General features: G+C 32.1%; 1 protein-coding gene across 6 annotated transcripts in view; it reads right to left on the reverse strand.

Annotated features, from left to right (window-relative positions):
* The window catches only part of Fas3 (fasciclin 3), a 247,531-nt gene extending 235,702 nt beyond the window's left edge, over window positions 1-11,829 (reverse strand). For 4 of the 6 annotated variants that reach the window (XM_089171407.1, XM_015317646.2, XM_015317645.2 and 1 more), the window contains exon 1: window positions 11,246-11,829. In XM_089171407.1, the coding sequence (XP_089027533.1) occupies window positions 11,246-11,333 (88 nt within the window). In that variant the 5' untranslated portion in view covers window positions 11,334-11,829. The remainder of the gene's footprint in view (window positions 1-11,245) is intronic. The other 2 variants (XM_015317647.2, XM_015317649.2) reach the window with 1 other exon arrangement.
* Between the last annotated feature and the right edge of the window lie 6,412 nt (window positions 11,830-18,241).

Consider the following 18,241-nt stretch of genomic DNA (forward strand, 5'->3'; position numbering starts at 1 on the left):
GATCTGGTCTGGTCTCATCTGATCTCATCTCGTTTCGATTTAACTCTCTCTATCAACAACGACGAATTATTTCAGATAGATAAATAGAAGGACGAGCAACGACAAGGCAAAGTCAGTACCTTCCGATCGCGAGTTCCGCAAGAAGGAAGGGAGAGACGCGTTCCAAATTGCATTTGCAATTCAGATCGCATAACAGAGACGTTTATCTCGCTCGATACATTTTCAATATTGACATACACCGTAACCCGGTCGATTTCGAATTCAGAACGACTCTCTCGATTTCCATCGATAGCAGCGCGCAACTTTCCAATTCCAACGTTTGTACGCTGAGTTTCACGAACATATATATTATATATATATAATATATATGCATAGATAAATATATGTGTATATATATATATACGTGTATCGTATTAATTAAATCCTCGTAATCGCGCTAATGTATGTATACAAAACGCGCTATCTCTTTCTCTCTTACCGACAATTTATTTATTGTTGTAAACGATTTTTCAAACGTTTCCTTTTTCTCTCTCCCTTGACCAACGAAACATAGAAAGAGATACATTTATTTCACAAAAAGTTTATTTTAACATTAATATTCTTTTTATTTTCTTTTATTTTCCTTGAGGAAAGAAAAAGCAAATCATTGACGGAAATGAGTATAACAATAATGATAAAGGTAACAAAGCGTTTAACTTTCTCAAGCTATCCAACTAAACTTGTCTTATCTTTCAACGCTAATTTGCTAAAAGTTACGTGACTTGACTTATACTAGTTAAAAAGAGAGATAGAAAATAAAAGAGAAAAAAAACATAAAAAGAACCACAAAGTGTAGGGGTGGGGAAAGAAAAAAGCAATGAAATAAAAGAAAGCAAGGAGAGAAAAAAAATTGAAAAAAAAAAAAGAATTTGTAAAGCCTGACGTATTTCATACAATTAAGTAGATTTCGATGAGCACGGCATGCCGATGAAAAACCGATGACTAGCTTTTAGCGAGAAGCCGCGAAACTAGAGCGCGAAATTGAATTCCAATTAAAATTTGATGATGTACGAACATACGGACGAACGAACGGGAGCTACACCTACGTGCGTGCGTGCGTGCGTGCGTGCGTGCGTGCATCACGTGTATTTGTGTGAGAGAGAGAGAGAGAGAGAGAGAGAGAGTTAGACCATGGAAATATATAACATCGAAGGATTATCCGCTTTCGGCGATGATTACTCGCATCACCGAGACGATCTCGGTTCTCGGTGTTGTAAATTCGTACGAGGCGTTCGCAAAATCAAAACGGTAAATCATGCGAATCCGAGGATCAAAAGGGGAAACTTGGCAATTCGCCTGGAAAGGACTCTCTCGCCCTTGTTCGCAGCTGCCGTTCGAAATTCGACGTCCGAGATGGTGTGAGAAATCAAGAAATAGAGAAAGAAACGAGATTTCATTCAGAAAGAAATTCTTTCGAAGAATTTACGCTTCGTTGGAAGAGCTAATAGATAAGAATTTTCCTAAAAAGTAAAAAAAGAAAAAACAGATAGAGAGAGAGAGAGAGAGAGAGGGGGGGAAAGAAGAGAAAAAGAGAGAAAGAATCACTATTTCCGCCGCATAGAAAATGATCGAAGGAAGGTTAGCCAGCCGATATTACCTAACCACGATTGGTCAGTCAACAACAGAGAAAGCCGCGTTATAGGGAGAAACTGTTGGTTCGAATCGTAGCGAACTCCCTTTCCATGACCATGTGCTCCTTCTTCGCGTACAGGTCGATATCCTCTATCATCGATTCGCTTCGTAGCTTCGCTTAAATACTTCGTTTAGAAACATACATTGACGATCATTTCCAATTAATGATTTCTCTACCTCATGCTGTTATTATTTTTTACAAATTTTATTATTATAAATTATATATCACTGAATTATTAATTATATAATCGAAGAATTAATACGATAATAAATATAGTATATATTATATTTGCAACAAATAGAATAATGATAACGAAAGTCAAGATGCTAATGCAAGAATCGTCTTGTATTAATTAATTAATTAATTAATTATTTAAAAATAAACATGAGAGAATTAAAAATCGATATATTTCAATAATATTACAAACGCTGACTATTATACTAGTAAAATGTTATCCATAGTGAAGCATCGACCACAGAGTTAACGCATTATTAGCTTTACTAGCCTCGAATTCTATTAATTATGGCCGAGTGGGTGCACCACGATGAGCGATACGTACTTTCGTCGGGGGAGAGGTATGATTCGCACCAGATAGAGATTCAATACATATAATAGGCGATAGCGTATAGACATATAACTGCAAACATACTCACATACATAGATGCGTACGTATGTAGAGAAAAGTGGCCTTCTCTCTCGCATGGCGTAGAGATCGATAAACAGCTAACGATAAACGTCTTTATTACGGTACTACGGACTATTACCATTATCCAAAGTGAACATTTAACCAAATGAACTTTGTGAACATATTGGATTCCCCAGATAATATTCCTTTTGAATTTTTCTTTCAAAAGACCCAAAAAAGAAGGGAATAATAATAATTACTAAAAACACATGGAACACACACACACTTAAGTAAGAAATAATTCGAAAGATTTAGATGAACCAAAACCTGTTCCAAGAAGAAGCAAAATAGAAAAAGAAATGAGAAGAAGAACCTGTTAAGAACATCAATGTGAATGTGAACATAAATGTGGGACACACCTGTCACGTAACGTTTCACCTTCAAGAATAGAAAGATAGCTAGCTAGCTAGCTTAACTGGATAGATAGATAGATAGATAGATAGATAGATAGATAGATAGATAGGTAGATAGATAGTTCTTTTTTGCTTTTTTCTTAACGACCCACCTTCGATTCCAAAGTTCTCCAATTCCTTTGTGAAACTCATACGGAAAGTGAACAGAATAGGTAGAAAGGGATCGACATCTTACACATTCACGCCTAAGACGTTACATGCACTAATGTATATAGATGGATAGACTTGAACAGCTTTAAATGTATGGGTGTGACGCGTTTAAGGGGAAAAGCCGTTAAACGATCTTACGTAAGTCGAAGGGATTAGCTAAGAGCTAAAGAGAGATGAGATGAAGGAGAATCTTGAACAAACGAACGAATGAAAGAATTAACGAACGAATGAACAAACGAATGAACGAACGAATGAACGAACGGGCCATTGTTGCACACTATTACACCGATATCTTCTTCCTCGAGGTCCTGCGAGCTATGGGAACGTGATTTTTGCGCTAAACGCTCCATCGCCTCGAGTTATCACTACGTAATAAAGAGATAAGAATGCTGAAATAGTCGTTTACGAGTTACACAGCTTACAAAAAGAAAGAAAAAGATGGAATGAGGGAGAGAAAGAGATTGTATAAGAGTATCATTTCAGAATCACGAATAAGTCTGTTAAAATGTACTTTAGGTAAAGTACTAGTATATAAATATTATATGGCGTATTATATTATTTCCTATTGTTACGGAAAAACATAATGATATTACTCAAACATCGTCGTTAATGATAATATAACGAGGAGATAGAGCCTACGTGTTAACAAAACTCTATAATAAATGTAAACTTTCTTGTTTACCGAAGTATCGTACCATGATTTATCTCACGGGATAAAGAAGAAACAAAATGTAAAACAAATCGAACATAAAAAAGAAGAAGAAGAATATGAAAAAAGGGGGGAAAAAAGAAAAAACATAAAAAATTAATAATAAAAATACAAAAGAAAGGAACGAAAGAGTAATTAAATCTTGACGCGTTAAGAACGGCCCCAGCTTTGAGATTATTAAAGTTCGCTTTTTCAAAGTTTTCTACTTTAATCCTGCTACTTTTTTCTACCCTGCTAAACCTTCGTGAAGAAAAAGAGAGAGAGAGAGAGAGGACAGGGGAAAAAGAATCCAAAAAAAAAGATAGAGAAAGAGAGCATTTTACTTGAAGCGTAAATTACGTTAATTGTATATAGAGGCTAACGTAACCCTAAGGGAATTATTCTTTTGTCTCGTATAACGTAAACGATATAGAAATTAATTAACTAACATAAGAGATATATGGATTGGAGATATAGTTCGCACGGCCTATCTACCATAACTCGGTATGTTGCAATCGTCTACCACAAACTAACTTCTGTGTATGCATTACGCACGCCTTGCCTTTCTAGTTGCATCGGGGTATAGAGATTGTAATTAGGCCACTGCTCCGTTATATTCACAACCACCATGTGACGTAACCCACATTCTTCTTTCGAATTATTTTACTCCGCACGCACGTTGTTTAAAACGCCTACATATAATACCACATTCTCTTTATCTCGATGATATTCATCTAATCACCATTTGAATTGTTACGAAATGAACTAACGAAATTTAGATAAAGAAACTAAACAAATGTGGCACAATAGTTTAATGATAAAATCGTGGCGTGTATCGAATCGTTTCTTCCGATACGAAAAATACAACGTTTTTATCATAAACCTAATAAGCATAAAAATTGCTACGTGACGACACAGTGTTTACCGAGAAACGTTTTAACATACTGTGAAAACATGTTCGAAAACTCACAGGTACATAAAGCTCTTCGTATACGCTTTTTCTTTGCATAAATAGAATGATTATTATTTAGCAAAAGAACACGAGAAACTCTCGGATATTTATAATTAATATACACGTATGTACATTTCGAGATTATTGAAAGAGGAAATATTTTTATCTAGAACATCGTTTCCTCCTTTTTTTTCTTCGTTTTTAAAAATTTATTTTTATACATTTTTATATGTTGGAAGAGATGCAGAGATAAAATTATACTAGTATAAAATACTTTTTATTATCAACCACCAGATGAAAAAACAACTTAACGAAGTATTGCGTGTAACGAATGGCAGTTAACTACATCAATGAATCAATCAATTCTTGTTTTTTGATGCAATATAAAACAATGTGGTTATTTTTAGTTTACAATAGCAACTCCAGAATTTATAGACTCCGATTTTTTTTTAATTTTAGACAATTCGATTAGGACATTACATTGTACCGTACAAGAGTGTGCAATACTTAACTGTTTTCAAGATATCAAAGAAAGAAATTTTACAAACATTTTGCATATAACACCATTATATTCAGTTTTTTTCATTACTATGTTTTTATTCACTTTATTTTTTTTTCTACGATTTCTTTTTCTTAAAATAAACTGTACGATATTCTTCCTTTTATTCTTTTAGAATATTTTATCATAATTTGATGAAAAATGTAATAGAAACAAAAATCAAAACTATTCATTACACAAGTGATAATATAATTTATACTATATGTATATGTTATATAATTTATAAATACTAATTCAGTTAATTAAAATCGGAAACTATAAATCCTGTTATTGCCCTAGTCAAATATATATTTACAATGATGGTCTTAAGTGTTTTCCCAGACATACACACATGAATATCTCATTATTTTATTGATTAAGCTGAACTACTATTATATATTTCTAACCGGAAATCATACACATTATTTATATCTCGAATGAGGAAAAGAAATCGTATTAAAGATTATGATTATAAATAATAATTTTATTAAGAGAATAAAAAGAAATCGGAAACTCCAAATTACGAAGAAAATTTTAATGATGTTAATTAATCTATGACGTATTAAAAATTAACTTTTCTTTTTCATAAAAAACGTACGTTGAATTTATGTGGAAATAAATGATAAAAAAAAAAAAAACCAAAAAGGAAGAAAACAAGCCAGTTACAACGATCGATATGTGTATATATGTATAATATATTATACATTATTTTCATAATTTTATTTCGGTCTTTAATTTCTATGAAAATCACGATAAACGTGCACGCGAAGTCAAGGCCTAAGAGTTTAATGCACAACACGATTACGTCATTTTTACTGGAAACCTCTTTTATGGTCCAAGGTGAGCACGAGTTGTTAAGTTACAACCGCTTGGAAAGGTGCAGCTCTTTTGTATAATTGTGACCTTAAACTTTTCTCCTCCGCTACTTTCTTATTTCACACGTATGCAATTAATCTAATTAATATTCAACATAATTTTCGGACTTTCTTATCTGGTATATACATATCTTGTAAAGTTAAGAAACATTAATATAGTAGAATTTCCTGTTCTGCGAGGAAACAGATGTAAGAGATATGATTAAAAAGAAAAATATAAGAAATAGAGAAAGAGAGAGAGAGAGAGAGAGAGAAATAAAGAAGTAAAAAATATGCGTGAAAATCAATAAAAATGTTGTATCAGATATTTACTCCGTTAACTTATGTTAGATCGATGAACGTCATGCCTATTTGTTTTACATACTCATAGAATATAGTCAAGGGAAGCTCTAGCTATCGAACAAACTCGTTCACTGTTTTCTCTATTGCTTTGTATGTAGAGAAACTTTTTGGACAAAAAAAATCTACACTGGAGAAGCTGTTTTGCATGGTAATCGAATTTCAACGATGTATGTACGTACTATCACAACCATCACCTTTACCAACATCAAACCATCACAACAATGACGACGACGACGACAAAGTATGGATGCATGTAGGTATATATACATATATACATGCAGATATATATTTATATACCTACGTATACGAAATGCATAGGCGTTCTTTCTCCCTTTTTCGGATAGGAATTACATTCGAAAATTTATCAACCATAAAGCGAAATGATTTCGTTTTGGATGGTATCCGTTGTTGCTAACTACGTTCCAACTGGACCTCTTTCGACAGTAGGGGGAAAAAAAAAGAGAAAGAGACAAAAACATAACAACAACAAAAAAACCCAAAAAGAATTTGCCATCTAGCGATTTATATCACACTTTTAATCTCGTAATCGAGAAAGATATATTACGAGCGCGTTGGGGGATGATGCCATCTATGCACGTCGTTAACCCAAACCTACAAAAGCTTTCACGGTAATCTCGAAGCTACCGACATTCTCGAATCGTAAATATAATCACGATGAAAAATGCTATTTTACTAGACAATTCTTCTTTGCGTGTTACGACAACTATAACTTGAAATAATTCCAAAAAACTACTAAAACGATTAAGTACGAAAAATAAATGAAAGAGATAAAAAACCTCGGGAAAGATTTATTTAATTTAATTTCCAAAGTAAAAACACAGGCCGTTTCAACCGTTTCAACCGTTCCACAGGTGATTTTAAATATCAATTATTCTTTTGCGAAACATTTAAGCTAATTGTTTTTATTTAGATTATAAAAATTAAAAATCTAGAAACTTTCGACTCCGCTCTGTGCGTTATGTTATAAATATAAATAAAATTTATAAATTGACTTTGTCGTTTCACTTATAGGGATTTCAATAATAACAAAAATGCTCGAAAATGTGATAGAACCAAAAATGTGGACATATCAACGTATGGACATTTTAACTACAAATCCAATGTGTAATTTCTTTGCAAGGATGAGTGTTGATGCATTGAGAGAAAAAAATCAATATGCATGGTTTCAAAATGAATATCTCGTTTCTGATTCAATATATAAAAATACACATATACCCACCCATATACGAATGCATTAATAAAATTTTGTAACATGATATTTTTTCCAACGTTTGTAAAATGAAATTTTTATGAAAAGACATCAAATTCATTAAAACATTATTATAAAACCTTATTATAAAAAATTATATATAATTATAATAAAAACATATGAATGAACGAAGCAAATGAAAAAAAAAAAAAAAGAAAAACAAACAAAAAGCGAAGGAAATAATTCGAGCACCGTACCATTATTTTCATATTTTTACGGTAAAACAGATAAAACGCATTACACTTTGCTTTCTGTTCAGATTGAATGACTAAATGACGGATTGCCTAAGTGGCTGAATCACTTAACTAACGATAATATTCATTAATTTGCTTGCCAAATGATTCTTCGACATATACACAAATACCTAAATTCAAGATAAACTCGATATACCCTATCCCAAATTTCCTAATACTTTATCAAGATATCTATTTAAAAATGATTTATTGTTAAATATATTTTTGTGAAAGAGACACGTTTCAAAAGGAAGATAAGCGATATCTACTACCATCTACTTTCGAAAAATGATTAAATGGAAATGAAATAGTATTAAAAAAATAATAATAAAAAAGATTAAATAAAAGAAATTAAAAAAAAAGAGAGATAGGAAAAAAGATCGACTTTCAAAGCAAACAGGATCTCAATGAATCCTATGAGTTAGCTTTTAAATGAGCCTTTTCATGTTTTCTATACATTTATATCGCCCTAATACTTATATACGTGTAAAACATACGTCGTTGAGAATCGAAGTTTATTTGAAAAATATACTTTTAGAATGAGCGCACGATCAAAACTCGATTATGCTTATCGATTCTTTTCTCATCTACTTGACATTATATTTCCAATAACTACACAAATAGTTAAAAAGTAATTATGAATCTTTTTAATGTATATATAATATCTAAATAAACAAAAGAAAATTTATAGTAATTTATACAATAATTTTTCCACCCAATTATTTGCTTTTAAATTCTATAAAAAAAAAAAATTGTAATTATAAAAATAGACGTACAATCATCATACATGTATATATATGTAATTGATTGCGAGTTGACCAATAATGTCAACACTTTTAATAATTGATATTTAAATAAACACATCGAGAGTATTTACTAATTTGTTAATAAAACTTTCAAAACAATTATTGGTCAAACAAATATAAAAATAAAAAACATCTTCAAGGTTGTTAGAAAGATTGTTACACTCATAAAAATGAAATAATCCTACATAAATGTGAAACGAAAGTAACGACGTTCGATCGGTTGAACGTATTGGCCGTGACCTTGATGATAAAATACAGTAGGGGAAAAGAAGAGAAAGAAGAGGAGGAAGAGGAGAAGGAGGAGAATATGGAGGAGGAATAGAAGGAGAATGAATTGAAAAAAGAAAAGGCGAGACTAATAGCCATCGTCGTTGTCGCCGACGTCTTCTTCTTCGTCGTCGTCGTCGTCGTCGTCGTCGTCGTCGTCGTCGTCGCGACGTAACGTCGTCGTCATCGGCGTCAACAAGAGCATCTTCGTTCGTTCGTTCGTTCGTTCATTCGATCGATCGATCCATATATTTCCACCATTAAACTCACATTTTCTTTCTCTTCTTCCATTTCTCTTGTTCTCTTTCTCTCTCTCTCTCTTTCTCTCTCTCTCTCTCTCTCTCTCTCTCTTCCTCAGTTTCTGTCTTTAACATTTCCCTGATGTCGAACACGTCTTCTAAACCGTCTAAATCGATGACAATTCTATAACTGCTACCTGCTAAAGTTACCTTTTCCCATCGATCCTATACGTTTTTCCTTTACTTTATATTTATACCTATCTCCAACTGATTCTTTTCCCACGTATTTGAAAATTTTAATGACTAGCCATAAGTATTCCTTTTTTGATGAAACGACCACGGAGATATTGCAAAACTTTTTCCTATCTATCATAAATAAATTCAACTAATTTTATTGGAATATAACGAAAATGAAATATTTCTAAATTCGTTATTTTTCTTGTATTAAAAAAAAAAAAAAAAAAGAAAAAAAAAACAAGAATAAAATAGTAGACTATTTTAGTATGAATATATTTGTTCATAACAACGTCGAAGTAATAACCTACTACTATTACCTCGAATTTTCAATGAGATAAACTTCGGCTTAAAAAACAATACGAATGACCACAAGCATACGTAAAAACTATAATATAAAAGAGAACGATATATAAACTTTTGAGAAGTATGATCAGAGATCAAACTTACTGCATACGTTTTACTATCATCTCTCTTTCTGTTTTTTGGTTTTGTATTGTATATTCTATAGAATATACGAAGAAACGTCAATGTATGATTGAATGTGCATGCATATATAGTACCTATATATACGATCATATATTCTTAGTTACATTCATATCTATATATAGGAATGTAATATATACAGAACGAAGCTATGGTTACGATAATACCATATGCGAGTCAAACGAGAACGACTTTCTCCATCTTCTTTATCATTTATTCCATCATGCCATGACTTCGGGAATCTTACACACGAAGGGAATAGTATTACGTGGTCGTAGCGGTAAACTTACTCTGACGATTCTCCAGCATAATCATAGATTATGCTATAGTTATATCGAACTCGTACCTTCTTCCATTTTATTCTGATGTGTGAGTGAACTCTCACACGCGAACCAAACGAATCGAACGAGACGAGTAGGTACCGTTCCTTTTTACTGTCTACGTTGCATCATACGCCCTAACGTTCCTCGGTAAAAAAGACATTTCCCATAACTATCATCTTTTTATTTATTTATTATTTTGTTTAAGAGAGATCAAAACTGTGTATATATGAAATATAAAAGAAAACAAATGAAAGGAAAAACTATAAATAAAAAATTGTTTAAAACGAAACTTTCTTCATCAAATTACTGATTTTCTTGGCAAATCGTAAAACTAAGTTGGGCTTAACCGTCATAATAATAAAGAAGCTTTCATGGAATATACTCTATAGTTTTTTTACGATCTATTTTATTATAAATTTAATTTGTAAACAAGGAAAAAATAAAAAATAGAACAAATTTTTAATCGATCTCGAATGTTTCCTTGATACTTAAAAATAAATGAATTTTCATATCTCCAACGGAAATTGCAATGGAATAAAATAAATTATGTACATTATGGCATATTTTAAAAATAAAATCCTTCGTCGTTATACAAGAAGGTGATTAAGAAACGTTCATTCTCGAAAAAAAAAAAAAAAACTTATTCGATGAGGAAAACGATCAACAATTAACAAGTTCCAACAAAAATACCACTGTCCAGGTGCGCGCATAATGGCGTCCAACCGTTGGAACTATCTTCAACGATGCAATACATGTATATCAATGAAATACACGTGGAAAAATATGACTTTCTATTTCTATATCAACGAATTATATTGGGTTTTAATATTTTGTTAATATTAGGTAGTTAACAGCGTGTCGAAACATTAGAAATGACTTTACTAATTACATGTTGACCGTTAGCTACTAACGTCATAAGCTATCTTCGATAAATTGCCTTTGAGTAAAACCAAAATACATGATTATACGTTCAAAATCATAGAAATAAAATTAAAAAAAAAAAAAATAATATTAATAAAGAAAAACCAAAAAAAAAAAAGAACAAAAAGGATGTAGAGACGTTTGTTAGCACCTTGAATGATCGTTGGATAAAGCAGGGCGAAGATCCAGAGGAACGACGACATCGTGAATGCTGCTGGTCTCGTTGATTTCGCACACATCACCAAACTCTCACTGTTTATCTTCTCTATTTCTTCTTTTTCCTCCGCCTCTTCTTCTTATTTCTTTTTCTTTTATGCTCGTGTAGAACTATATAACAAACGTGTTTGTATATATATATTTTTTGTTCTCTATATTCCCTCCAACAATAGGTAGAACAAAATTTCCCGTTGACCAGAAGTATCTTTGAAGAATAATTCAAAATAAACTGTTTACTGTTGTTTACTCGTTCGATCACACCAAAAATATTTGAAATAACAAAACCGAGGCGCGAACGAAAATGATTATTTTTCTTTAATCTTGACCTTATATTTAAAAAAAAACACGTAAGACCGCGTAATTAATATTTAATTTTATTCAATTATATTTATTTGAATAATTGAAACAAAATTGACGTTGATTTATTATTAGAGAGCACACGAGATAAAGAGATTACAAGTCGATCGCCAGAGTCGAATCACGACCGTAGAGCTCGGCGCGCAAAGACCGTCTGCCGCGCGCTTTACTTTCGGTCCGCTTCGTGAGACATCGGTTTTCCGAGAACGACCGAACACCTCCGATAGTGCTATCTCTATCGTCTTTACCGTGTACCCCACTTTTGTGCCCCTAACTTAACTAACCTACGATTACACGCGTACGCACGCATGTACGCACTCACGCACGCGTTGTTTCTCTCTCTCTCTCTCTCTCTCTCTTTTTCTTTCTTTCTTCGGAAATAATACACACTACAGCTACGTTTCTTCTCCTGTCCCCTCTTCCACTATCTCTACCACTACCTCGACCTCCTCCTTCTCCTCCTCCTACACTTCTTCATTTTTATTCTTCTTATTCGTTCTACATCTTTCCGGGCAACGGATAATACATAATTTTTTTTGCTTTTTATATGTAAGTATATAATACACTCGACCCTCTTATAGCATACTACCATGAAAACACAGTTTTGATATATAACAGGGTGCAAAAATTGCGACAGTTCTTCCACAACATGTTATTTGTATAACACGGTTTCCATATAGCTGACAATGCTATATACTGGCTGGTTTGTGTTGAGTTAAATGTTACATTATTACAAGAAGTTTATCTGTTCATTAGGAGAAAGTTTTATTCGTCGAGAATTGTCGAATGAATTACTGTATCTACCTGCTTTTCTTTTTTGCCTTTCAAATAAATATTAAATTAATTTTGAATAGTATATCAACCAACTCTCGACAGCTAAGATAAGCGATTACCTTTTCTTTATTATTTAAATAATCTATCATTATATACTTGACAAGTTCCGATTGAAAAATTTTTATTTAAAAATTATAAAAAAAAAAATGTTCACTTTAATATGTAATGAAATATTTCATTTGTAAATATGAAAATTATATAATATTTAAAAGAATCTTAGAGTGTGAAGCTGAACCTGTCCATGTTGTTTTAACGTCGCAGGTAAGTATGCTCGTATAAGTAAAGGAGTGCTCGCGTGTTTGCATTCGACGGGACACGAAAGTGTTATCGCGATATGAAGGTAAACCGGAGAAGCCGGTCGAAGATACACACGAGAAGATAACCTAAAGAAAGAGAGAGAAAGAAAGATAGATAGATTGATAGAGATAAGGAAAAAGAGAGAGAGCGAGAGAGAGAGAGAACACAGAGCATAGCATAGCATAGATATCGAGATATTGTTGAACGAGAGACATGTTTAGGCCAGATGCGAGCGACACGGACGCGATTGGGTGCACGTGTAATCTCTGCGCGTTATGACTAAGGTAGATAGAGTAAGAGAGAGTGAGAGAGGGTGAGGAAGAGAGAGGAGGGAAAGAGGAAGGGTGAAAATGTAGCTTCCTATCGACGTTACGTTGCAGGCTCCTTATATATACGATAGTGTACGTGACCGATGTGTAAGAGCAAAACTACGACCTCCTCTAGGAGGTCGTCTCCCTTACGTGAGGACATGCTACGTGACGAACCGTTCGAGAGTAGTGAAACTTATCGAGCTTAAGATAACGAGCCTAAGGTCTTTTGCATCTCATTCCTATGCTAATATTTCGATACTATCGATATGTGCTCTCCTCTTGTCATAAAAATACCGAAGATCGGTCTATAAGATGGCTTTTCTTTTTTTCTCCCTTTATTTTTTATTTTCATTTTTTTATTTCCTCACAAAGTTAGTGTGCTCTTTTTTTGCAAACAAAATAAAAAAGTCTGTAAGAATGTTTTGTCTCCATAGATCGATTATCTAATTCTTCTTTGAGATGAGTTCATGGCAATTTACATGAAACCAAAACCAAACTTCTGATTGCGGTCAAACGAGTACTCTCATACTACTACTATCACTACTGCTACTAATACTACTACTATTATTTTATCGTTTATTTCTCTATCGCGGCCGAAGGAACGTTACTATGGATTCTGCTAATCGAGTTGTGCCAAGCTACTGTGCTTTTACGTATATGTGTAATCGTGTTATCAATGTAGTCGGACTTACTCTTCTCTCTATCCCTTTTATTTGGTCCTTACAAGTCTGTTCAAAAACAAGGCTGATTATAATGGTCAAATTCAAAAATAACAGATCACGTAAATAGATATGATGAGATTATAAAAGATATTTGGAAGGATAATTTTGTATGAAATTATTTTCGTAACACATATGCTTTAACCTTTTTGGACGCACGTCTACTCTCAGCAACTAAAGTCTTTTTACCGTTCAGGTCGTATGTCTGCCCTCAGCCACCACACAAGAAACCGTCCTAATCTTATATTTATATATAAAATATATATTTTATATGTATTTTTACATGATATGTATTTTACATAATAAATATATTATATATATTTAATAAAAATATTACCACTACGACACCCATGTCCAAATTTATACGTCCGAAATGGGTTGAAAGTATTACTATCTTCTTACGTTCTTTCATATAACCCCTGCAAGCAGGCAACCACAGTTACAGAATTGTATTACATATACTTGTATTGCTATCCACAGACGCTGGTCGATAAAATTTTATGTAATTATCTTATTATTACAGCCTATATGAACATTTTTATTAAACAATTTATTTTTATTGTTTTAAAAAAATTAAAATTAATTAAATTTATTACCATAGAGTCGAAGATTAGATAGTATTCTAATGGTATTCTAATTAACACATTTCATCCATGTCCCTTTCAACTCCCGTCGTGCTTGTTATTACCATGATCAAACGTATGAACGTGCATTCAATCAATACGGATTCATGTCGTCTGAATACTTATCCATTACTTTGATTGACACGGAGCTTCTTTACCGATCGAATTGCTGGTAATCCTGATGTAAATCTGTTTTTGTATGTCGTTCAATTTCAAGGAACGTATGCGCGACCTAGACGCAGCTGTGTTGTGTATGAGGCTATTATAGAAAAAAAGATTCTTTTCTCTATGCAAATCATAAAAAACTTTCTAAAATATTTTCTTGATAAGCACATTTATAACATTTATTTATTTTCAAATTAGTTTCATTAATTTTAAAAGGTAAAATAATATTTACTTATTTCCATTTCTCATGAATAATTTTCTTTAAATATTATCTTTATCGATTACACGCCAGTAAAAATGCATACTTAGAAATTAATTAATTAAATTCAAAAAATCGAATAATAATATTTAATATTCACGAAAGAATTGAAAATGAATTTATCGGTAGTACAATATAATGCATGCATAGAAAATTGTTTTAATTGATAAATCATATGATAAAGAAAAGGATATCAAGATTCGTCTCGCGTGACAAGACAAGTTTGTCGTAAAAATGGATTTGTCGACTGGTCTCGTTATGCTAACCGAGTTGCAGTTATCCCCTTAGCTTCAGGAGACGCTCGCGGAATGGCAATTAGCATTCTCCCTAACGCCTTCATTTATCTTGCTACTTCCAATTTGAGGCCAAGGGTTGATTGCCTGCATATTTTTCTTTGTCTAATGTAAACGACACGCACTTATTTTCATTTGAAAATGATATTTACTTACTAACGAACAACACACAAGAAAATAATATATTCCAATGAATATTTTTCATTTAATTTAATCAGAAATATATTATAATATTAAATTCACAAAAATCAATTTTACATATATGATCGAATTTGAAGCGTCAAACATTTGAATTATTTACGTTTGATTATACGTATACAATACATTCTATCAAATATATGTATATATGTATTATGAAATTTTATCTTTCCCAATGTCGAAAGGCATATTTTCCAGTGCGAGGTAACGAGAAATAATACGACTCGGTTAATTGCACGGATTTCGCGTATAATTCGAAATTGGTATTAAAGGATTAGCGATTATTCGACGATCCTACCGTTGATTTCGAATCACGTAGATTTTCTATAGTTTGAAATCGTTCGCAAGACAACATAACAGATATGAGAGGGTAGATATATTGATCGTAGAGGATCGATAATAAATCAAAGCGAATATGCGCGATTGATTTTCGTACTATCTTCCTAGTAATATCGAACGGTTAGATTATGCATATGGGATCCTTGATTATATCCTTGATTATATCCTAGTTAGTTATTCGCATAAATGATGATTTAATCGAAACAAACCAAGAAAAAAATAAATATAATCATATAATTCCTACTATTAATAATTTGATCCAGTAATATTCAATTCTAAAAAAAAAAAAAAATAAAATGAAAAAAGATCATCGCTTAGGAAAACATTCAAGGAGTTCAACATTACAAGATATTTTTTTTAACTTTTCGTATAAAGCGAATCGTGTTTATTCTCCAAATTTGTCGGGCATTAATTATTTCTACCTAGTTGGCCGGTGTGGAGTTGATTGACACGACCGCAGACACTGAATTAGAGTTCCTCATGTGCATCGAGTAACGCCGTTCCATTGGAAATTGAATTTCGATGACAAGCACGAAATATTAATGGCCAATGCACCTCTGCCATTACATAATATCTACTTCGGCATAGTTAGAACGCACCGATAGAGATATCGAGCGCAATTGTGAAATAATTGCACGATCATTATGATTATTAGAAAATATCACCACGATAAGACGATAATAAGGGCTAAAGGGAGTAAGAGAGAAATATTTAGTTTATTTCAATGATATTATCAACCATTTCTAATCATTATTTTAATCGCACGATTAAATAATTCTAATCAAGTTAATAATGAAGCGTGCTTATATAAACACAGAGATAAAATACACACACACATTAATACATTATGATCCTACGAATTTCTAAAAGCTCTAATCGAAGTCAAGGATTAGTAATCGATTTCGTATTGGTAGCACGCAAATATGTACGCGCGTGCATACAATCAAAGCGGAAACCGTTTGATCTTTGGAAATTCAATACACCAAGATAGAATACGTAGATACGTAGATACGTAGATACGTAGATACGTAGACTGATGTTATTTGTTCGTCGATCAGTCAGTACGCTAATTAAGTACTTATTTAAGATTCAATTTTAAACTTAAAAAGATAATTACTCTAGAGGCCAGGGAAAATTTCGTCAATCTTTCTCTTTTTATTTTTTTGTCTCGAGAAAGAGATTTTCAAAACTTTCTTTTGGAAAATTCGATTGTACTTTAAGCGAAAGTTCGTTGCACTGAAAGAAAACTTACTCTAATTCCTGAAAAAGATTAGCAACCTACGGCAATCAGATTAGCCTACTTTAAGAGAGAGAAAGAGAGAAGCTTTTCTTTATGCTTCCACTCGTCGTCTTTCTCTTCTTCCTTTCGCTATTAGTTTCTAGTCAATTGACAAATATAAGATCAACAACATCATTATCAAATACTCTATCTAATCCTAATCATTTACGGGATGCCTGTGTCTTGTTATTCCCACGTGTATATCGTTGTTTCACATGAATATATTATCGATCGATAATATTACGATTAAGTCTGATCTTATCTACTCAATATGCACATGCATAGGAATAATATTCGTGCTATTTTCTCAGTTTCGTTATTTAAATTATATCTCGTTTCAAACATATATATTAAAGCAAAGCTGTTCAACATTTTTTACATTAGTCAAGTTCCACTTTTCATCTGTTTCAAAAGGAAAAAATGAACAAAAAAAATACAAGTATTTAAATGATAACAAAAATAAGATCATCTTATGATTTAAAAAAGCCTTCTAAATAATTAAAAAAAGAATGAATCGTTAATAAAAATTTGTTTAAATATGAATAAACTTTTTGACAATTAATAAGCCATTTATAAAAAATATCCACTTTTGATTTAATTAACAAACAAACGGAAAACGATGAGAAACAGATGGCTTAGTTTGGTAAACGAACGATAATAATTAATAATTATAAATAATTAATCTCAAAAATCGTTGAAATATTAAAACGAATAATATTCGAAGAGGTATGCATTAAATCCGATTTGTATATTATATAAAACGTTTAATATATTTTTAAACAGCGCTGTTTTCAAATATAACGAATATAATTAGTTCGTTCGAAAATATAATAAAATGATAAGAAATGAAACAAAATGTAATATTTTATTCAGAGAGAGATAGAGAAAGGGTGGAGAAGGGGGAGGGAGGAAAGAAAGAAAAACATCTAACACGATGAAATAAAAGTAACGAATAGATGCGACACTCTATAAAACTATTATACGCTAAATTGAATCGCGCTTTGGAATAAAGCTGCCGTGAAAATTGTCCCGAATCAAGCGTGGATACAATGCATAATTCATAGAATACGATGTTACAAGGAAGCCGATAATTGGATATACGAAGGCGGTATTGAATCTTCCTCACAATGCGTCTGGCTTCGATTTTCAATAGTTGCTACTGACAGCTAATACTCCAAAAAGACATAATAATATTTTAAACAAGATCTGCGATCAAATTATATAAAACTTTTGACATTTCATCATATTTTATATTTC

Source organism: Polistes dominula, unplaced genomic scaffold (genome assembly GCF_049000335.1).
Source record: "Polistes dominula isolate Pdom_NZ unplaced genomic scaffold, Pdom_raw_medaka contig_31, whole genome shotgun sequence".
NCBI classification, from domain to species: Eukaryota; Metazoa; Arthropoda; class Insecta; order Hymenoptera; family Vespidae; genus Polistes; species Polistes dominula.